This window comes from Oncorhynchus gorbuscha, linkage group LG15 (genome assembly GCF_021184085.1).
Source record: "Oncorhynchus gorbuscha isolate QuinsamMale2020 ecotype Even-year linkage group LG15, OgorEven_v1.0, whole genome shotgun sequence".
NCBI classification, from domain to species: domain Eukaryota; kingdom Metazoa; phylum Chordata; class Actinopteri; order Salmoniformes; family Salmonidae; genus Oncorhynchus; species Oncorhynchus gorbuscha.
In genome coordinates, this window is record NC_060187.1 from 84,118,555 (window position 1) to 84,141,942 (window position 23,388).

Genomic DNA, 23,388 nt, shown 5'->3' on the forward strand with positions numbered 1-23,388 from the left:
CTTGATCGTGGCTGAGGTGCACCCATGACCAGCTCTGAAACCAGATTGCATAGCAGAGAAGGTATGGTGAGATTCGAAATGGTCGGTAATCTGTTTGTTGACTTGGCTTTCGAAGACCTTAGAAAGGCATGGTAGGATAGATATAGGTCTGTAGGAGTTTGGGTCAAGAGTGTCCCCCCCCTTTGAAGAGGGGGATGACCGCAGCTGCTTTCCAATCTTTGGGAATCTCAGACGACACGAAAGAGAGGTTGAACAGGCTAGTAATAGGGGTGGCAACAATTTCGGCAGATAATTTTAGAAAGAAAGGGTCCAGATTGTCTAGCCCGGCTGATTTGTAGGGGTCCAGATTTTGCAGCTCTTTCAGAACATCAGCTGAATGGATTTGGGAGAAGAAGAAATGGGGAAGGCTTGGGCGAGTTGCTGTTGGGGGTGCAGTGCTGTTGACCGGGGTAGGAGTAGCCAGGTGGAAAGCATGGCCAGCCGTAGAAAAATGCTTATTGAAATTCTCAATTATGGTGGATTTATCAGTGGTGACAGTGTTTCCTATCTTCAGTGCAGTGGGCAGCTGGGAGGAGGTGTTCTTATTCTCCATGGACTTTACAGGGGGCTGTTCGATGCTAATGCAGAACGCCATAGGATGTTTTTGTGTTGGTTAAGGGCAGTCAGGTCTGGGGAGAACCAAGGGCTATATCTGTTCCTGGTTCTAAGTTTCTTGAATGGGGCATGTTTATTTAAGATGGTTAGGAAGGCATTTTTTTAAATATCCAGGCATCCTCTACTGACGGGATGAGATCAATATCCTTCCAGGATACCCTGGCCAGGTCGATTAGAAAGGCCTGCTCGCTGAAGTGTTTCAGGGAGCGTTTTACAGTGATGAGTGGAGGTCGTTTGACCGCTGACCCATTACGGATGCAGGCAATGAGGCAGTGATCGCTGAGATCTTGGTTGAAGACAGCAGAGGTGTATTTAGAGGGGAAGTTGGTTAGGATGATATCTATGAGGGTTCCCGTGTTTAAGGCTTTGGGGAGGAACCTGGTAGGTTCATTGATATTTTGTGTATGATTGAGGGCATCAAGTTTAGATTCTAGGATGGCTGGGGTGTTAAGCATGTTCCAGTTTAGGTCGCCTAGCAGCACGAGCTCTGAAGATAGATGGGGGGCAATCAGTTCACAAATGGTGTCCAGAGCACAGCTGGGGGCAGAGGGTGGTCTATAGCAGGTGACAACGGTGAGAGACTTGTTTTTAGAGGTGGATTTTTAAAAGTAGAAGTTCAAATTGTTTGGGTACAGACCTGGATAGTAGGACAGAACTCTGCAGGCTATATTTGCAGTAGATTGCAACACCGCCCCCTTTGGCAGTTCTATCTTGTCTGAAAATGTTGTAGTTTGGAATTAAAATTTCGGAATTTTTGGTGGTCTTCCTAAGCCAGGATTCAGACACAGCTAGAACATCCGGGTTGGCAGAGTGTGCTAAAGCAGTGAATAGAACAAACTTAGGGAGGAGGCTTCTAATGTTAACATGCATGAAACCAAGGCTATTACGGTTACAGACGTTGTCAAAAGAGAGCGCCTGGGGAATAGGAGTGGAGCTAGGCACTGCAGGGCCTGGATTCACCTCTACATCGCCAGAGGAACATAGGAGGAGTAGAATAAGGGTGCGGCTAAAAGCAATAAGAATTGGTCATCTAGAACGTCTGGAACAGAGAGTAAAAGGAGGTTTCTGGGGGCGATAAAATAGCATCAAGGTATAATGTACAGACAAAGGTATGGTAGGATGTGAATACAGTGGAGCTAAACCTAGGTATTGAGTGATGAAGAGAGAGATATTGTCTCTAGAAACATAATTGAAACCAGGAGATGTCATTGCATGTGTGGGTGGTGGAACTAATAGGTTGGATAAGGTATATTGGGCAGGACTAGAGGCTCTACAGTGAAATAAGCCAATAAACACTAACCAGAACAGCAATGGACAAGACATATTGACATTAAGGAGAGGCATGCTTAGTCGAGTGATCAAAAGGGTCCAGTGAGTGGAGAGGTTGGTTGGGGGTCACAACGATTTAGACAGCTAGCCAGGCCATCGGTAGCAAGCTAGCATAAGATGGAGGTCTGTTGTTAGCCACCTCTTGCGTTCCGTCAGTAGATTAGTGGGGTTCCGTGTGGTAGAGGGGATTAATCCAAATCACACAACAACAACAAAAATAAAAACAATAGATATAGTTATAGAGGCCCAAGAAGAAACATAATAATAATAATAAAAATAAATAAATTGTCCGATTGTCTATTCAGATAGCAGCCGGTAAGACAGCTAACGGTTAGCAGGCCGCAGATGGGCGTTCAGGTAACGTCGCGACGGAGGAGCCAGCCGGATCTCCTTTGGGTAGATAACGTCGGCAGTCCAGTTGTGAAGGCCCGGTGGGGCTCCGCGTAGGCAGTAAAACGGGTCCGGATAGGTGACTGCAGCCCAGGAGTGATTGATGGAGCTGGCTAGCTCCGGAATAATTGATGTTTGCTCCGGAATCGACGAAAGCCGATAGTCACACGGATCGCAGCTAGCTAGCTGTGAGATCCGGGTATGAATGTCCAGAGAGCAGTTGAAATCCAGGGACATGGAGAGAAAAATTGGTCCGGTATGTTCTGTTCCGAGCCGCGCTGCGCCGTACAAAACTGGTGATAGATTTTCGAGCTAAAGGATAGCTGATGACCACAAACCGTGGTTAGCTGAATACTAATGATTTGCCGGTAAAGAAGCTAACTAGCTTCTGAACTAGCTTCTGGATTCGCTTCTGGGCTAGCATCTGGCTAGCTCCTGGCTAGCTTCTGGCTAGTTTCTGGCTGGCTTCTTGGAGTTCTGACTAGCTTCTTGGAGGATTACAGATTTGAGGTAAATAATACTTTTTTATAAATATAAATTGGTGAGGCGGGTTGCAGGAGAGTGTTTTGAAGATGAGTTGATGGAAAATAAAAATAAAATGTATGTGAAAAAAGTTGTGTGTATATATATATATATATATATATATATATATATATACAGGACAAGGACAAAAGACGTCTGAACTGCTATGCCATCTTGGCTATGTCATCTTAAACCTGGGGTGAAGTGCAGTGGTTTCTGATAGCACGTGATTATATTCCATTCTGTGGAACTTTCTGTCCATTGATGAACATAAGGTGTCCATCAACTCTGTCACATGTCCTATGGTTACATTTGCTTCTCTCTGGTGGCTGGCTGTGATTCGCTGCGGACCTTTACACATGAGTATAATTTTTGAGGCTGTCGCATAGCTGAAAAGAGAGAACAGTAACTTATTAGTTCAGGTTCATGTTTTGTCTACTGATACTACATTGTCTTTTACTGCTCATATAAATACAGTGGGGAGAACAAGTATTTGATACACTGCCGATTTTGCAGGTTTTCCTACTTACAAAGCATGTAGAGGTCTGTAATTTTTATCATAGGTACACTTCAAATGTGAGAGACGGATCGGCTAACTCGATCGGCTATGAAAAGCCAACTGACATTTACTCCTGAGGTGTTGACCTGTTGCACTCTCTGCAACCACTGTGATTATTATTTGACCTTGCTGGTCATCTATGAACATTTGAACATCTTGGCCATGTACTGTTATAATCTCCACCCGGCACAGCCAGAAGAGGAATGGCCACCCCTCAGAGCCTGGTTCCTCTCTAGGTTTCTTCCCAGGTTCCTGCCTTTCTAGGGAGTTTTTCCTAGCCACTGTGCTTCTACATCTGCATTGCTTGCTGTTTGGGGTTTTAAAGAAGGCCAGTTTTATTCCTTCTTTAGTTAGGACAACAGTTTTCAGCTGTGCTAACAGAATTGCGAAAAGGGTTTTCTAATGATCAACAAGTCTTTTAAAAGGATAAACTTGGATTATCAACCGTTTCCAGCTACAATAGTCATTTACAACATTAACGATGTGTACACTGTATTTAATTTTTTTTATACTTTGTTTTTATTGTAGGAAGACAAAGAGAATACAAATAAAGTCACATTTTCTTTTACAAAATCAAATATCTGGCAGTTACAGTGCACTTCATACCTTCATCATCATATCATCATATTAGTTACATTGACATCTTTGAATTAGATCTTTTCCAAGTACGAAACCCATTTTTCCCAGTATTCTTGACCTCTCTCCTGTTGAGTTCTTAAAGCAAAGGTCTTAGGCTCCATGTGGTGTATTTCTTCTACAATGTCTATCCATTGTGTCACTGTGGGAGGGTCTTTTTGTAGCCATTTCCTAGTGAAAGCCTTTTTACTGGCTGCCAGTAGGACCTTCAAGAGGTACTTTTCTCTATTATGTAAGTTATCAGGTATTTCACCCAAGTACAAAGAAATTAATGTTTGTTCTATGTCAAATCACATAATTTTTCCAATGTTAGATCATATTTCTCCCCAGTATGTTTTGATTGCAGGACAAGTCCAAAAGATGTGAGATTGGTCCACCCTCAATAGACCGCATTCTCTCCAACAAGGGTGTAGTGAGCCAGTCTGTTTTGATTTCAGTTTAGGTGTTATGAAGAAACGTATAACATTCCTCCAACAGAATTCTCTCCATGACCTTGAGTTGGTGGAGCTTTGTTGAGTCTCTAATATGTTCAACCATGTTTCATCAGTTACTTCAATGTTTAAGTTCCTCCTCCCATTTATTTTTAATATAGTTTGTAGAATGTTTCTTTGAGGATTGAATACCCAAGTAGAGATTTGAAATCGTTTTTTTGTTACTCCCCAAGTTGTATGAGTTAGTGAATACTTGAATTCATTTTGGAGGTGCTCGAGGGTCAGTCACTTTTATCTCCCTTAAGAAATGGTGTCGAACTTGTAGGTATCTGTAAAAATCTTGTTTATCCAAGCCATGTTTTTTACTTAGGTCCTGGAAGTTATCTAGGTTCCCATTCCTTATAATTGTACTGAATGATGTGATGCCTTTCTGCGCCATTGTTTAAATCTGCTGTCCTGAGTTGCAGGGATGAAGCTGGGGTCGTATGCGGGCCAACTCAGCAGTTTGATCTCTCTGTCTAAATGATTTTGCTTAACTACCCTAAACCATGTCTTCAGAGAGAAATGAATCCACTGATTTTGTCTATTGTATATTTATTTTACCATGTCCTTATTTCCCAGTACTGACTGTATGGGTGTCTCTGTCAGAGTAGTCTCCATGTCCTTATTTCCCAGTACTGACTGTATGGGTGTCTCTGTCAGAGTAGTCTCCATGTCCTTATTTCCCAGTACTGACTGTATGGGTATCTCTGTCAGAGTAGTCTCCATGTCCTTATTTCCCAGTACTGACTGTATGGGTATCTCTGTCAGAGTAGTCTCCATGTCCTTATTTCCCAGTACTGACTGTATGGGTATCTCTGTCAGAGTAGTCTCCATGTCCTTATTTCCCAGTACTGACTGTATGGGTATCTCTGTCAGAGTAGTCTAGTGTCCTTATTTCCCAGTACTGACTGTATGGGTATCTCTGTCAGAGTAGTCTCCATGTCCTTATTTCCCAGTACTGACTGTATGGGTATCTCTGTCAGAGTAGTCTCCATGTCCTTATTTCCCAGTACTGACTGTATGGGTATCTCTGTCAGAGTAGTCTCCATGTCCTTATTTCCCAGTACTGACTGTATGGGTATCTCTGTCAGAGTAGTCTCCATGTCCTTATTTCCCAGTACTGACTGTATGGGTATCTCTGTCAGAGTAGTCTCCATGTCCTTATTTCCCAGTACTGACTGTATGGGTGTCTCTGTCAGAGTAGTCTCAATGTCTTTCCATTTGGATTCGTATTCTGAATTGCACCAACACACCAGAGGTCTCAATTGGGCTGACACATAATAATCTTTTAGGTTTGGTAAGGCCATACCCCCAGTTTTTTGGTAACTGTAATGTTGTATATCTAGTTCTTGGTCTCTTACTGTTCCAGATAAACCTTGATATCCATTTATCCCTAAACTGTTTAGGTGGGATTTCTATGGGCAGTGATTGGAACAAATACAGTAACCTCGGCAGGATGTTCATTTTGATTGTTTAAATTCTACTACTAAGATCTAAGAGAACTGAATCCACCTGTCTAGGTCATATATTTTCTTGTTGATGTGATCGTAATTCTTGCAATAAAGTTTGGGTGTATCTTTTGGTGAATTTGCTCCCAGATATTTAATGGATGAAGAGGTCCAGGTGAAGTTGTACCTACTCTTCAGCTCTTCCTGTGGGGTATAATTATATACTAGGGCTTGGGTCTCGTGTACGTTAAAAAGCACATACCCTGAATATGTTCCAAATGTTTGTAAAACATCCATCAATCTAGGTACACTTGAGCCTGGGTCTTTAAGGAATAACAGAACGTCATCAATATATCTTACAGTGGGGCAAAAAAGTATTTAGTCAGCCACCAATTGTGCAAGTTCTCCCACTTAAAAATATGAGAGGCCTGTAATTTTCCTCATAGGTATACTTGAACTATGACAGACAAAATTAGAAAAAAATCCAGAAAATCACATTGTAGGATTGTTAATGAATTGGGAGAATGAAGATTGGGAGAATGTCATATGGTCAGATGAAACCAAAATATAACTTTTTGGTAAAAACTCATCTCGTTGTGTTTGGAGGACAAAGAATGCTGAGTTGCATCCAAAGAACACCATATCTACTGTGAAGCATGGGGGTGGAAACATCATGCTTTGGGGCTGTTTTTCTGCAAAGGGACCAGGAAGACTGATCCGTGTAAAGGAAAGAATGAATGGGGCCATGTATCGTGAGATTTTGAGTGAAAACCTCCTTCCATCAGTAAGGGCATTGAAGATGAAATGTGGCTGGATCTTTCACCATGACAATGATCCCAAAGTCCTGGAGTGGCCTAGCCAGTCTCCAGATCTCAACCCCAAAATCTTCGTGGGAGTTGAAAGTCTGTGTTGCCCAGCAACAGCCCCAAAACATCACTGCTCTAGAGGAGATCTGCATGGAGGAATGGGCCAAAATACCAGCAACAGTGTGTGGAAACCTTGTGAAGACTTACAGAAAGCGTTTGACCTCTGTCATTGCCAACAAAGGGTATATAACAAAGTATTGAGAAACTTTTGTTATTGACCAAATACTTATTTTCCACCATAATTTGCAAATAAATACAATGTGATTTTTTTGATTTTTTTTTCTCACATTTTGTCTCTCATAGTTGAAGTGTACATATGATGAAAATTACAGGCCTCTCATCTTTTTAAGTGGGTGAACTTGCACAATTGGTGGCTGACTAAATACTTTTTTGCCCCACTGTATGTAGCACTGCTCGTCACATTTCCCCATTAATCTGACTGCCAAGGCCCAGAAAAGACACTGTGCATGTGTTAAATGATGATCTTTTTATACTTTACCCAACTTTGCTTATTCATTCTTCCATGGTTATCTAACTCCGACTGAGACTTCTTATATATATTTTTAGCTTTACATTAATGGAATATGATATTTAATAATGATTAAAGTGTTAAGCTGGGGCGGAGTACTTTCGAGGCCCATATGTTGCTAGTACCTGGGTTGAAAAATCTGATACTGGTGCATTCAAAACTAGATCCTGGTGCATTACCTGCTATTAACATATATGAAACATCACACAAACTAGGTGTGATCAGTGGTGATCATGACACCATATAGAGTACAGAATAATAATTTTAGGGCAACATTACACATTTAATGTGCAATGTGTTGAACCATAACTGTGTAGGTGAGTCCAAACTTCTGACTGATACTGTACACTACCATTTAAAAGTTGGGACACAACTACTAATTCAAGGGTTTTTCTTTATTTGCACTATTTTCTACATTGTAGAATAGTGTAGACATCAAAACTATTAAATAACACATATGGAATCATGCAGTAACCAAAATAGAGTTGAACAAATCTAAATATATTTTAGATTCTTCAATCAGGTTCTGGGAATCCAAAAAAGTTATAAGTTCAAAGACAGAACATGAGGATAACAAGTTCTAGTGCCAGGAGATGTTTCCTGCTCTTAGTCTTGGGACTCACGAGTGAAGCAACGGTCTAAGGCACTGCATCTCAGTGCTAGAGGCATCACTACAGACCCTGGTTCGATTCCAGGCTGTATCACAACCGGCCATGATTGGGATTCCCACAGTGTCGTTAGGGTTTGGCTGGGGTAGGCCGTCATTGTAAATAAGAATTTGTTCTTAACTGACTTGCCTAGTTAAATAAAGGTTCAATTTTTAAAAAAGTAATTCACTAAGAACAAATCGGAAGCAAACGGGCCAAAATGGAGAGGCAGTACCTGAACTTGTCCAATAACAAACACTTGTTTTCATTTTCGGTTACAAAAATGTTTTGCTACAGTGTGCACTAATGAATACAGGATCATCATTGCACTGGTGTTTCCTCTTCCTCGGTTTCTCCTCCACTCTCTTTGCTCTCTCTCCTCCTGCCCACATCTCCCACTCAGTCATAAAGGTAAGCTCTACCTGCTGCCGAGGCTTCCTCGATCTCACCTCCCCTCCCTCCTGCCCAGTCCTGCCATCGGTTTCCCTCCTCCCCCCCTGTTCCTCAACTTCTGTGCCTCCATCAGGGTCCAGCCCTGAGTCTGGGCTGTGGTAGCGTCTGACGTGGTTCTTGAGGCTGACGTTGTGGTTGAAGCTCTTGTCGCAGCGCTGGCATTGGAAGGGCCTCTCCCCAGTGTGGACGCGCAGGTGGGACTTCAGCTGGCTGAGCTGGGCAAAGGCACGCTGGCACACCTGACACACAGGGAAGGGCAACATGGACCATGTAAATACAATACTTTGGATTTAAGTAAAAATTTAACGTTTTTATTTTATTTACAGTAAATAGCCCTCTTCAAAATAAGTAATTGAAACTGACACTTCAGTTGAATGTAATTGAAACCCGGCCCCTCCCTCCAGACCTGGCACTTGAAGGGCTTGTCGTCACTGTGGGACAGTGCGTGCCTCTCCAGGAGGTGACCCTTGTTGAATTCCTTGTAACATGTGTGACAGATGTGTCTCTTGGACTCGTGCTCTCTGAGATGGCGATTCCGTATGAGGATGTTGTCAAAGCTCAGTGGGCACTCTGAGCAGCTGTAGCATCTGTGACCTTTTAATCTTTTGAATCTGTGGGTCTTCTCGTGGGTCAGCTTGTCTGGCCGCGTCCTGAAGGATTGGAGGCAGAACTTACAGGGAAACTTAAGGTCCTGACGGTGTAGCCTTCGGTGCTGCTTGAGGCCCAGTTCACTCGCACAACCTTGCCCACAGTCTGGACAGCGGACCATGAACTTGTGTTCACACTTATGGTGTTTCAGCCTGGTGGTGTACAGGACGCCACATTCAGGACAGAGGACCATGTGGTGTTTTTTAGAGTATTTGAATTTCTGCCGGATGCTGACAAGGTCCCCGGAGTCCGGTTCTCCAGCGGCACCGCTGAACGACTCCTGGTCCTGCTGGTCTCTCTGGGGTGATGATGAAGGTGATCCATCAGAGTCTTCAGCAGACTCATCCAAACCAGTCTCTCCTGCAGCCTGCTGCAATTGCCTTCCTCTGAGTCTCCCTTTCCCCCTACCCCTTCCCCTGCCTCTCCCTCTCCCTCTACTACTCGTTGGTTTCTCCTCTTCTGGGTCAAATTCAGAGTCACTCTCTCTCAGTCCCTCTTCCTCAGCTTCGGGGTCAAATTCAGAGTCACTCTCTGTCCGTCTATCTTCCTCATCTACATTTACATATTTACATTTAAGTCATTTAGCAGACGCTCTTATCCAGAGCGACTTACAAATTGGTGCATTCACCTTATGACATCCAGTGGGACAGTCACTTAACAATAGTGCATCTAAAACTTAGGGGGGGTGGGGTGAGAGGGATTACTTAACCTATCCTAGGTATTCCTTAAAGAGGTGGGGTTTCAGGTGTCTCCGGAAGGTGGTGATTGACTCCGCTGTCCTGGCGTCGTGAGGGAGTTTGTTCCACCATTGGGGGGCCAGGGCAGCGAACAGTTTTGACTGGGCTGAGCGGGAGCTGTACTTCCTCAGTGGTAGGGAGGCGAGCAGGCCAGAGGTGGATGAACGCAGTGCCCTTGTTTGGGTGTAGGGCCTGATCAGAGCCTGGAGGTACTGAGGTGCCGTTCCCCTCACAGCTCCGTAGGCAAGCACCATGGTCTTGTAGCGGATGCGAGCTTCAACTGGAAGCCAGTGGAGAGAACGGAGGAGCGGGGTGACGTGAGAGAACTTGGGAAGGTTGAACACCAGACGGGCTGCGGCGTTCTGGATGAGTTGAAGGGGTTTAATGGCACAGGCAGGGAGCCCAGCCAACAGCGAGTTGCAGTAATCCAGACGGGGAGATGACAAGTGCCTGGATTAGGACCTGCGCCGCTTCCTGTGTGAGGCAGGGCACTCTGCGGATGTTGTAGAGCATGAACCTACAGGAACGGGCCACCGCCTTGATGTTAGTTGAGAACGACAGGGTGTTGTCCAGGATCACACCAAGGTTCTTGGCGCTCTGGGAGGAGGACACAGTGGAGTTGTCAACCGTGATGGCGAGATCATGGAACGGGCAGTCCTTCCCCGGGAGGAAGAGCAGCTCCGTCTTGCCGAGGTTCAGCTTGAGGTGGTGATCCGTCATCCACACTGATATGTCTGCCAGACATGCAGAGATGCGATTCGCCACCTGGTCATCAGAAGGGGAAAGGAGAAGATTAATTGTGTGTCGTCTGCATAGCAATGATAAGAGAGACCATGTGAGGTTATGACAGAGCCAAGTGACTTGGTGTATAGCGAGAATAGGAGAGGGCCAAGAACAGAGCCCTGGGGGACACCAGTGGTGAGAGCGCGTGGTGAGGAGACAGATTCTCGCCACGCCACCTGGTAGGAACGACCTGTCAGGTAGGACGCAATCCAAGCGTGGGCCGCGCCGGAGATGCCCAACTCGGAGAGGGTGGAGAGGAGGATCTGATGGTTCACAGTATCGAAGGCAGCCGATAGATCTAGAAGGATGAGAGCAGAGGAGAGAGAGTTAGCTTTAGCAGTGCGGAGCGCCTCCGTGATACAGAGGAGAGCAGTCTCAGTTGAATGACTAGTCTTGAAACCTGACTGATTTGGATCAAGAAGGTCATTCAGAGAGAGATAGCGGGAGAGCTGGCCAAGGACGGCACGTTCAAGAGTTTTGGAGAGAAAAGAAAGAAGGGATACTGGTCTGTAATTGTTGACATCGGAGGGATCGAGTGTAGGTTTTTTCAGAAGGGGTGCAACTCTCGCTCTCTTGAAGACGGAAGGGACGTAGCCAACGGTCAGGGATGAGTTGATGAGCGAGGTGAGGTAAGGGAGAAGGTCTCCGGAAATGGTCTGGAGAAGAGAGGAGGGGATAGGGTCAAGCGGGCAGGTTGTTGGGCGGCCGGCCGTCACAAGACGCGAGATTTCATCTGGAGAGAGAGGGGAGAAAGAGGTCAGAGCATAGGGTAGGGCAGTGTGAGCAGAACCAGCGGTGTCGTTTGACTTAGCAAACGAGGATCGGATGTCGTCGACCTTCTTTTCAAAATGGTTGACGAAGTCATCTGCAGAGAGGGAGGAGGGGGGGGAGGGGGCGGAGGATTCAGGAGGGAGGAGAAGGTGGCAAAGAGCTTCCTAGGGTTAGAGGCAGAAGCTTGGAATTTAGCGTGGTAGAAAGTGGCTTTAGCAGCAGAGACAGAGGAGGAAAATGTAGAGAGGAGGGAGTGAAAGGATGCCAGGTCCGCAGGGAGGCGAGTTTTCCTCCATTTCCGCTCGGCTGCCCGGAGCCCTGTTCTGTGAGCTCGCAATGAGTCATCGAGCCACGGAGCGGGAGGGGAGGACCGAGCCGGCCTGGAGGATAGGGGACATAGAGAGTCAAGGGATGCAGAGAGGGAGGAGAGGAGGGTTGAGGAGGCAGAATCAGGAGATAGGTGGGAGAAGGTTTGAGCGGAGGGAAGAGATGATAGGATGGAAGAGGAGAGAGTAGCGGGGGAGAGAGAGCGAAGGTTGGGACGGCGCGATACCATCCGAGTAGGGGCAGTGTGGGAGGTGTTGGATGAGAGCGAGAGGGAAAAGGATACAAGGCAGTGGTCGGAGACTTGGAGGGGAGTTGCAATGAGGTTAGTGGAAGAACAGCATCTAGTAAAGATGAGGTCGAGCGTATTGCCTGCCTTGTGAGTAGGGGGAAGGTGAGAGGGTGAGGTCAAAAGAGGAGAGGAGTGGAAAGAAGGAGGCAGAGAGGAAAGAGTCAAAGGTAGACGTGGGGAGGTTAAAGTCGCCCAGAACTGTGAGAGGTGAGCCGTCCTCAGGAAAGGAGCTTATCAAGGCATCAAGCTCATTGATGAACTCTCCGAGGGAACCTGGAGGGCGATAAATGATAAGGATGTTAAGCTTGAAAGGGCTAGTGACTGTGACAGCATGGAATTCAAAGGAGGCGATAGACAGATGGGTAAGGGGAGAAAGAGAGAATGACCACTTGGGAGAGATGAGGATCCCGGTGCCACCACCCCGCTGACCAGACGCTCTCGGGGTGTGCGAGAACACGTGGGCGGACGAAGAGAGAGCAGTAGGAGTAGCAGTGTTGTCTGTGGTGATCCATGTTTCCGTCAGGGCCAAGAAGTCGAGGGACTGGAGGGAGGCATGGGCTGAGATGAACTCTGCCTTGTTGACCGCAGATTGGCAGTTCCAGAGGCTACCGGAGACCTGGAACTCCACGTGGGTCGTGCGCGCTGGGACCACCAGAGTAGGGTGGCCGCGGCCACGCGGTGAGGAGCGTTTGTATGGTCTGTGCAGAGAGGAGAGAACAGGGATAAACCGACACATAGTTGACAGGCTACAGAAGAGGCTACGCTAATGCAAAGGAGATTGGAATGACAAGTGGACTACACGTCTCGAATGTTCAGAAAGTTAAGCTACGTAGCAAGAATCTTATTGACTAAAATGATTAAAATGATACAGTACTGCTGAAGTAGGCCAGCTGGCAGTGGGTGCGTTGTTGACACTACACTAATCAAGTCGTTCCGTTGAGTGTAATAGTTTCTGCAGTGTTGCTATTCGGGGGCTAGCAGGCTAGCTAGCAGTGTTGTTTACGTTACGTTGCGTTAAAAGAACGACAATAGATGGCTAGCGAACCTAGAAAATCGCTCTAGACTACACAATTATCTTTGATACAAAGACGGCTATGTAGCTAGCTAAGTAGCTAGCTACGATCAAACAAATCAAACCGTTGTACTGTAATGAAAATGAAGTGAAAATGTGATACAACCTGTGAATGCGACCGGGTAGTTGAGTTCTATACAGAAGACGTTGGCTAGCGTTGGCTAGCTGTTGGCTAGCTAGCAGAGTCACCTACGTTAAGGACGACAAATAGCTGGCTAGCTAACCTCGGTAAATTAAGATAATCACTCTAAGACTACACACTCTAAACCTAAACAACACAATTATCTTGGATACGATGATACGATGATACGAAGACAGCAAAGACAGCTATGTAGCTAGCTGACACTAAACTAATCAAGTCGTTCAGTTGAGTGTAACAGTTTCTCCAGTGCAGCTAATCAGTGGACGTTAGCTAGCTGGCTAGTGAAGACTAGTGAAGACTACGTTAGGACGGCGAAATACGATAATTACGCAATTATCTTTTGATACAAAGACGGCTATGTAGCTAGCTGAGAAGAAATTGCTAAGATAAGACAAATCAAACCGTTGTGATATAATGAAATATAATGAAAAAGTTATACACACACACATATCACCCTCCCCCTCATACCCATCTGCAGCGACCTCAGTCTTCTCTCCTTTGTCTATCTGAGAGGTTGGGCTTTCAGAGTCCTCAGGCTCTATAGAGTATATTGTCACCTCAATAGAGGCTTGCTGCTCAGCACCATTCTCCTGTTGTTCACCATCTAGGAACTTTCCCTTTCTCTCCTCTCCTTCCTCATTCTCCTGTGAGGACAGGCCATTGTCCTCCTGGCTTCGTGCACAGTCAATCTCACTGTCCAACACCACCTTAGTCACTTTCTTTCTCTCCTCTGTTCCTTTGTTCCCCTCATTTTTGCCCCTCACCAGGGACATGCCACTTCCTCCTGGTCTTGGTGGCTGGTCTACAGTCACCTCCATCTCCAAAGAGCCAGTCAGATCCAGAGCCTCATCTCTGTCCTCCGATGGCATGTCCCCATCTCGGTTCTCAGACGGCAAGGCTCCATCTGTGTCCTCAGATGGCAGGGCCACCTGCATGTCAACCTACTTAGCGAAGGAAAACACCAGTATTATTGGAGTGACAGTTCTGTATTAAAAAAATAAATAACTAGAGATACCACAGAATACAAACAACTGAAGTTAGTTACCTCACAATATCAACTGTTAATCCTTAAATACCCACCTGAATATTCTGTGGCTCGTCCCCATTTCCTTTGCGCATTGTCTGGACAGTAGATGCGTTGCTTTCCCATGTCCTGAGGTGGTTGCAGCTCTGGCAGTGTTGGGTCACAGAGAGGCATGTCCTGTCTCCCTGTGTCTGGATCACACTCTCACGCCTGCACTGCTCACACCGCTGAAACAGCTGCAGCAGGCAGTCGATTTTCACGATGATATCTTCTGGGGAGGGAGGGGGGGCAGCAGGTTGTGGAGGGGGGGCAGCTAACCTGGGTCAAAGAAATTAATAAAAAAGCGGTTGATTTCCTGCCACTATCGGCTCTTGCCAATTCATACTCATTAGCAATTGTATCTTCTAGGAACATGCGTTGATGAAACATTTCAATAAGAGTCCCCTTATTGGTCGGTATGTACTTCCAAAAAAGGTCTAAATAAAAATGCCTATTTGGCACCTCCACTGAACACAGATTGGTTATTTTTCTGCTGCTTATTAAAAAAACAAGATTTCAGTGTTGGAGTTGTGTTTCCTGACCGATTCTACGTTTGGTTAATGATGTTTGTCCCCCATGAGACACTGTAGACACGGAAGCCTAAGAAACTGTTCGAATAAGGATGTGTACGTGCACTACTTCGCACACACCATACATTTATTTCTAATGGATGCTCATTGTTCCTTGTGTAGAGCTAAATTATTTTGGGGTGCACTGGAGACCCTGTACTGCTTTCTGACTACTAGCCTTCCAAGGTTTAAAATACTGAAGAAGGAACAGGAAAACATGCAGCTGGATCTCTCGCTGTTTTCAAGCTGAAGAGTCTACTGGCCACAAGGTGGGCCTCCAGGAAACAGGCTACAGAAGTGATTATACAGAGCCTGCATGCAATCCTTGAACTCTGCTCTGAATAAATCCCCATAACTATACTACACCAGCTGATGACTTGCTCTCAAAGATGAGCACATTTGAGTTTAAATTAATGTTGGTGTTTTGGAACAGTTTACTAAAGAAGACGTACATCCTTCCCATCAGCAGTGTCAGTGCCATCAGCAGTGTCAGTGCCATCAGCAGTGTCAGTGCCATCAGCAGTGTCAGTGCCATCAGCAGTGCCAGTGCCATCAGCAGTGCCAGTGCCATCAGCAGTGTCAGTGCCATCAGCAGTGCCAGTGCCATCAGCAGTGTCAGTGCCATCAGCAGTGTCAGTGCCATCAGCAGTGTCAGTGCCATCAGCAGTGCCAGTGCCATCAGCAGTGTCAGTGCCATCAGCAGTGCCAGTGCCATCAGCAGTGTCAGTGCCATCAGCAGTGCCAGTGCCATCGGTAGTGCCAGTGCCATCAGCAGTGCCAGTGCCATCAGCAGTGTCAGTGCCATCAGCAGTGTCAGTGCCATCAGCAGTGTCAGTGCCATCAGCAGTGCCAGTGCCATCAGCAGTGTCAGTGCCATCAGCAGTGCCAGTGCCATCAGCAGTGCCAGTGCCATCAGCAGTGTCAGTGCCATCAGCAGTGCCAGTGCCATCAGCAGTGCCAGTGCCATCGGTAGTGCCAGTGCCATCAGCAGTGCCAGTGCCATCGGTAGTGCCAGTGCCATCAGCAGTGCCAGTGCCATCGGTAGTGCCAGTGCCATCAGCAGTGCCAGTGCCATCGGTAGTGCCAGTGCCATCAGCAGTGCCAGTGCCATCGGTAGTGCCAGTGCCATCAGCAGTGCCAGTGCCATCGGTAGTGCCAGTGCCATCAGCAGTGCCAAGCAAAGTTTCTGCCGCCTGTGAAAATCATCAAGCGATATTTGCGTGCATACATGAATAAGGCCAGACTATCCAATCTCGCATTGCTTTATACTGAGTGGGACATAGTGATTAAGAAAGTATTCACACACCTTGAGTTTTCCACATTTTGTTGTGTTACAGCCTGAATGTAAAATTGATTAAATTTAGATGGCCTACACACAATTCTCCATAATGTCAAAGAGGAATTATGTTTTCGAAATGTTTACAAATTACAATGAATATCCCTTTGAGCATGGTAAAGTTATTAACTGAGGATGGATCAACAACATTGTAGTTACTCCACAAAACTAACCTAATTGACAGAGTGGAAGGAAGGAAGCCTGTACAGAATAAAGAATATTCCAAAACATGCATCCTGTTTGCAAAAAGGCAGTAAAGGAATACTACAACAAATGTGGCAAAGCAATTAACTTTTTGTCTTGTATACAAAGTTATGTTTGGGGCAAATACTACAAACATTCCATATATTCAAGTATAGTGGTGGCTGCATCATGTTATGGGTATGCTTGTAATCATTAAGGACTGGGGAGTTTTTCATGATAAAAAAAGAAACGGAATAGTGTCCACAGCAAAATCCTAGAGGGAAAACGTGGTTCAGTCTGCTTTCCACCAGAAACTGGGAGATGAAATCACCTTTGAGCAGGACAATAACCTAAAACACAAGGCAAAATCTACACTGGGGTTGCTTACCAAGAAGACAGTGAATGTTCCTGAGTGACCGAATTACAGTTGACTTAAATCTACTTGAACATCTATGGCAAGACCTGAAAATGGTTGTCTAAGCAATGATCAATCAATTTGACAGAGCTTGAAGAGGTTTGAAAATAATAGTGAGCAAATGTTGCACAATAAAAGGTGTGGAAAGCTCTTAAACTTACCCAGAAAGACTCACAGCTGTAATCACTGCCAAAGGTGCTTCTATAAAGTATTGTCTCAGGGGTATGCAAATTATATATTTCTGTAATTCTTTTTTTTTTTTTTGCAAAAAAATAATAAAACATGTTTTCACTTTGATTGTGGGGTATTGTGTGTAGATGGGTGAGGGAAATATATATTTAATCCATTTTGAATTCAGGGTTATTATTACCGTGATATATATTTAATTCAGACAAAATGTGGAATAATGCAAGGCACTGTAGACACTGACAACTTGATTGGCAAATGTACCAACATGAAGGAGAGGAGGATGACGTTTTAAAAACGGGACCCTGATTTGTAAATAGTTTGTTCAAGTGTTGGGATTATTATTTAGTTCTATTGAACGCATGATAATGGAATTTAACAAAATGGACTAGATGACATCAGACTACAACATGGATATTTTGGCTGAGCAGTGACAACCTGGTGAGTGAAACATCCTTTTTGATTGGTCTTTGGTTACGATGAAAGCAGTTGACATGTTATTACATGCCCTCTTGCCCTCTTGCCCTCTTGCTCATCAACTCTTGACACCTATATGCAGGCCGTGTGCGTGTGTGACACTGTCTGCCTCGTGTTGCTTACGATGTGTCTACTTTATCTTTGAATGTAGGCCTATGTCTGCTAAACGAGAGCTTCATGCGTTGCGATGAATGATTTTGATGACTCGCCGCTTTGGTGCTGCTGTCCTTGGTGCTGACCACCTGCGGAGCTCTCCCGACCACTGCGCTTTGTAGAGCGACGTGTGTTGTCCATGGTGCTGACCACCTGCGGAGCTCTCCCGACCACTGCGCTTTGTAGAGCGAAGTGTGCTGTCCATGGTGCTGACCGCCTGCGGAGCTCTCCCGACCACTGCGCTTTGTAGAGCGAAGTGTGCTGTCCATGGTGTTGACCACCTGCGGAGCTCTCCCGACCACTGTGCTTTGTAGAGCGACGTGTGCTGAACTTGGTGCTGAAACATTGTATTGCGATTCACCGCAGACTGACACTTTTTTTTTGGTGTCTGGCAAAGTGACACTATCTGTATGTTTTATTGAAAGTAGGCTTGCATGGCTCTATGTGATGATGGCCAATTTGTGTTTATGATAGCTGATATACTTTTATGATTTGGTTAAAAAGACCCCTTGAAAGCGCCCGCCCCCTCTGCGCTGAGGCTAGGTCCACGCCTGGTTCTGGGACAATAGATCCAATATTCATACATCTACTGTACATAAAATATATATATTAATTCATACAACTACTGTATATATATATATATATTTATTAAGCAATGAGGCTAAAGCAACCGATCAGAACATTTATCTGAAAATGTTGCTAAACATATTTCTTCACATGTTACGCGCAGCAATGCGCCCACAGCAGTAGGCTATGTAGGCTATGCGCAAATGTGCACAACAGGTACTAGCCTTTCTCTCAGCTTGTGACCATTTGATCTGACCGAACTGTGCCTCGAGTATGTCAACAGAATCAAGCCTTTAGACGTTAATTATCCTACATTATACTTGTCAAGCATGACTGGCGTTTAGCCTAAAGGGTGAATTCGGAAAGAGTGGAACATATAAACTGGCACAGCTTAATCCTTACGCATTTATTTCTTGGTCTGACATGAGAAAATCTAAACTATTGTTATGCCCTTGCAGAGAAACTACACGATAAAAATCACATCACTTTATTGGTGTGACATCAGAGGGGGGCAGAGCAAGCTTCAAACAGGAAGCTCACCCTGCAAAACACAGCGACATAGCTTTCTTTCTGTTTTGATGTTATAAAATTGCAAAATATCGCACTGTGTCAAATGTTGATTTAAATGTGCATATTATGCAGTACTGCATGAAAATTCATAAAGAAGTTGCAAATATTATGTTTCGATTTTGTAATTCAGTCTTTTGTTATTGTCCCGCTTTACCAACCATAGCTAGCTAAAGTAGGACAGCATGGAGTAGCTAAAATGGGACCGTATGGAGTAGCTAAAGTGGAACAGCATGGAGTAGCTAAAGTGGGACCGTATGGAGTAGCTAAAGTGGGACAGCATGGAGTATCTAAAGTGGGACAGCATGGAGTAGCTAGTGGGACAGCGTGGAGTAGCTAAAGTGGGACAGCATGGAGTAGCTAAAGTGGGACAGCATGGAGTAGCTAAAGTGGGACAGTCTTATAGCCTTTTCCAATGGAGGAAAGATATCAAGTTTACATTATGGACCTCCTGTACTGGTTAGGTAGGGCTCTGGTTATTGTAGTACTAACTCCTGTAAAAACCATTGTAGTAGTATTGTTAATTGAGTGTATTCAGATAGAGTGGGACACTTTTTGCATTTTGGAAACTAGGACACCATTTTTATGGTCCTAATTGTACCCCAATGGGCTAATAGCCAGACACATGATGTATTTCTGGAATCTACACTTGTTTCATAATCACACAAAATGTTGTCATTGGGGTACAATTAGGACCATAATAATAATGGTGTCGCAGTTTATCTAAACTGCTGTCCAGGCTATCAAATGCGAGAAACATTTTTATTTGACTCTGTGTAGACAAAATGGGTGTGTCATGCATCCTGTTAATATATCAACAAAGAAAACGTGTGTGTGATTTTAGAAGCATCTTGAGGATTTCAGAAATGTATCATGTGTTGGGTTTATATGTTGGATAGATGTCGAAAGACGGAAAATGCAAGAAGTGTCCCACTTTCACCTCTCGTACATTTTTTTATTTCGTTTTCTGGCCTTGTGAGCGGGGTTTTGAGTAGTCATTGGGTTTGGAAATTTTATGTGGACCTGGCAACCCTGATAAACTGGTAGACTGCAGGGGGAAAAAACACGAATTACCTGTCAAGCAAAAACAAAGCAACTTCGGCATCTGTAGGCATAGATTTCTCCTCCTTGAGGTTCCTCCATCTGGTAAAAGCTTCTCCGATATTAATCCGATTTCTGGATTTGTCCTTTAATTTTCTCCACTCAGAATCTCGATCGGGTTTCTTCTTCAGTGGTAAAAAGGGTGTAAAGATTATATTATTATTGGCCATGATTGGGCGCAATAGAGGCACTATTTAAAACTAAATCGAATGTACTAGGGTATGGTGTAACGTTGGCTTTCTTTACAAATCTCAGCGCTCTACCATTGTTTACACCACGGAAATGACCTAATATTTACGTATTCCCGGGCCCCCTTTCTTCAGTAGGGTTTAAGGAAGATTGGCATCCAAACAGCGCATTACCGCCGCCTACTGTGCTGGAGTGTGGGCCAGAGACAGTAAGGAACTAAATCGTACCTGCCAGCCCTGTTTCTCTTGGGACACTGTCTGAATCCAAAATTACCCCCTTCCCTCGCCCCTCCATTTGTGAGTTCACACGCGCCTCCTACATTTACATTAGTGTCCCAAAACGGAGGGAGTGAAAATGATAGTTTCAAAATACCTGCAGTACTTCCACCTTCCTGATGGATTCTGTATTGACCAAGCAGGCAATGGGAGACAACTGAGTAGGGTGCAAATATTAGGGTGTTTATTTTCCCAAACTTGAAATTGTTTACAAAGAGAAGACAAAAACCATAGTGCATAAAAACTACTTAAAAGGTCTGTAAATGAATGAAAGTAAAAGTGTTCTTACAACTCAAACATAGATACATGTATAACTGAGGTCTACACAGCAGAACCAACTTCTTCTTCAAGGTTTATTGGCAGACTAGTTTCAATGTCACATGCACAATGAAATGTCTTTCTTGCAAGCTCTAACCCCAACAATGCAGTAGTCAATAACAAATGTAATACTGAATATAACAAGGTAGAACAAAAACATGAGAAATAAGAACACGAAAAAATAATAAATAATAATATATATAATATATGCCATTTAGCAGACGCTTTTATCCAAAGCGACTTACAGTCATGTGTGCATACATTCTACGTATGGGTGATCCCGGGAATCGAACCCACTAACCTGGCGTTACAAGCGCCATGCTCTACCAACTGAGCTACAGAAGGACCAAGTAAGCAAGTTCCAGTACCATATTTACAATGTGCAGGGACATTGTAGTGATAGGTAGATGTGTATAGGGGTTAAGGTGACAAGGCATCAGGATATAAGAAACAGTCGCAGCAGCACATATGATTGTATGTGAGCGGGTGTGAGTAGTCAGTATAAATGTATATGCATATTGTGTGTGTGTGTGTGTGTGTGTGTGTGTGTGTGTGTGTGTGTGTGTGTGTGTGTGTGTGTGTGTGTGTGTGTGTGTGTGTGTGTGTGTGTGTGTGTGAGTGAGTGTGTAGGGCCCTCTGAGTGTGCAGAAATCAAATACAAGAGTCAACTCAGCCTCTTAGCCATTTAGTTAGCTATTTAGCAGTCTTATGGCTTGGGGATAGAAGCTATTCAGGAGCCTGTTGGTGTCAGACTTCATGCACCAGCACAGCTTGCGATGTGGAAACAGAGAGAACAGTCTATGACTTGGGTGGCTGTAGTCTAACCTATAAGGTGTATTGCCGCCACTTACTGTGCGGGGTAGTAAAGTATCCCCCCAAAACGTTTTGGATGAAAATATTCATACTAACTACCAAAAACTAAATTAACACTATTTCTTCTGTTAAAATCAGTCAAAATGTGATCCCTACACAGGCTCATAGAGCCTCGGAGGGCCGTACTTCTTCTGTCTTTCAGGCCCAGAACCTTTTCTTCCACAGCCACAATGACGTCCAATTTCCTGATTTATTTGACACTTGAAACTCCAAGAGTTAGTTGAGCACACAGAATATAAAAGAGAATGGCCAGTTCCAAATATGAGGTAGGGAGGCTACAAAGATACACATTAACAAAATCAAGGATCTATTCCCAACATTTTTTGCAGAAACATGATTTTAAGCATAAATATCATTAACGTAATTTGTTTTAAATATATGCATTTTAAATAGAAAACGCTAGCATATCATGTTAAACTGGAGAAATCCAGTTAAAATGATATGTTAATCGACACCCCTCTATTTCAGGATAATACGAGGGTCCAATTAGCAGCAGGCCGGCTAACAAGCTGGCCACAATGCTGCAAATAAGGCACCAGAAACTGGCTGCAAAATCTCAAATGGTAAAACGCATCAATAATTATTAGATTAAGATGCTACAAATATACATCTACGGGTGTGCACTTAGAATTAGTGTATGCAACAATTCAATAAAGGTGTATCTTTGATATTTGAAATGAAAACCATGTGGTCATTATTTGATTGGACACTAAATGTCTGGTGCAAATGAATGTTAAAGTGCAAAGGATAGGGAGATTTAGCTATGGCTACATGTGGGCGTCACAGACACCTTCCTAATATTGCAAATGCTTTTTTGGGGCTGGATCATGTTGTTGAATTGTATGTTTTAATTCTGTAATGTATAGATTGTTGCTGCCTTCTTGGCCAGGTCTCCCTTGAAAAAAAAGAGACTCTGGGTCTCAATGGGCTTTTCCTGGTTAAATAAAGTGTCACAAATCCCCTTTCCTGAGTCTATTATTTGCCTGTGTTCTGTCCTGGAGTGTTTTTTCCGGCGTCCTGGAACGCACCCTGTCTGGTTGCCGGGCAATGTAGCCAGTTGAGAGTTCTGATTACCCGCACCTGTATCCCATCAGCTATCTGCACACCTGGTCATGATCATCATCTCTCCTCTTCATAAAACCGGACCTGACATCCATTCCCTGCCGGATCGTTAGCGATGAACAGTATGTTATGCCATAGCATCAGCCTCAAGTTGGATAGAATTTGTTTTGTTGTTTTTTACGTATTGCTTGCCTCTAAATTACCTCCGTTTGTTCTGTCTTCAGTTACTCACCCGGATCATTTACCCCATTCCCGCCTGGTCGTCGGAGGATTCCGCTACCCCATTGGATCCACCTATTTACTCCCATCAACTCACCACCGCTGCCCGCTACGCCACCTGGATATATCTACCCATTCACATTCACTTGTAAATAAATACTCACCTTCTTCCTACTCTCCTTGTCCTGGTCTGTTTCTGGGTTCGATTTTGAAAAAACGTGACATAAAGGCTATAAAATAGTAATGACTTATTCAGCAGTCTGTCCTAGCATTGTAAAAATAGCCTCCCCTGTCTCTTCCTCCCTGACTATTTACTTAGAATAGATGCCTGCCTTTAGCGTCTCTGTTCCACTGTCCAAATCATTCCCTTAGCCTCTGCCTTGCCCATTTGCACTGCCACATCCACTACCTCTCTCCTAAGGGCCTGTTTGGCTAGTGTCAGGTGATGCTACAGTTACTAGAGGAGAGAGACCCAAGTTGAGACGCTGGACCAGGTGGATAAGGTATGATTCAAGGCAGTTTATTTGAAGGTAAAAATGTCTGATACAAAGCGTGCACGG

The 23,388-nt window shown here is 44.5% G+C and overlaps 2 protein-coding genes across 6 annotated transcripts in view; one reads left to right on the plus strand and one right to left on the minus strand.

Moving 5' to 3' along the window:
- LOC123998279 (ribonuclease P protein subunit p38-like) overlaps positions 1 to 23,388 on the plus strand; it is a 73,969-nt gene that overhangs the window by 5,775 nt on the left and 44,806 nt on the right. Inside the window, exon 2 of one of the 4 annotated variants that reach the window (XR_006832245.1) lies at positions 22,642 to 22,850. The exons of the other annotated variants lie outside the window; for them this stretch is intronic. The gene's annotated coding sequence lies outside the window, so the exon portion shown is untranslated. Of the gene's footprint in view, positions 1 to 22,641; positions 22,851 to 23,388 lie in introns of those variants that run through there. 4 annotated transcript variants of the gene reach the window in all.
- Positions 7,232 to 20,178, minus strand: LOC123998278 (zinc finger protein 37-like). Of its 2 annotated transcripts, none has more exons than XM_046303344.1 (4): positions 19,866 to 20,178; positions 14,356 to 14,617; positions 14,088 to 14,216; positions 7,232 to 8,745 (listed from the first exon to the last, which is right to left on the minus strand). In XM_046303344.1, the coding sequence occupies exons 1-4, from the start codon at positions 20,060 to 20,062 to the stop codon at positions 8,329 to 8,331; spliced, it is 1,005 nt and encodes a 334-aa protein (XP_046159300.1). In that variant the 5' UTR covers positions 20,063 to 20,178; the 3' UTR covers positions 7,232 to 8,328. The 2 variants fall into 2 exon arrangements, with proteins under 2 accessions (XP_046159300.1, XP_046159299.1); XM_046303343.1 differs by having other exon boundaries at positions 14,040 to 14,216.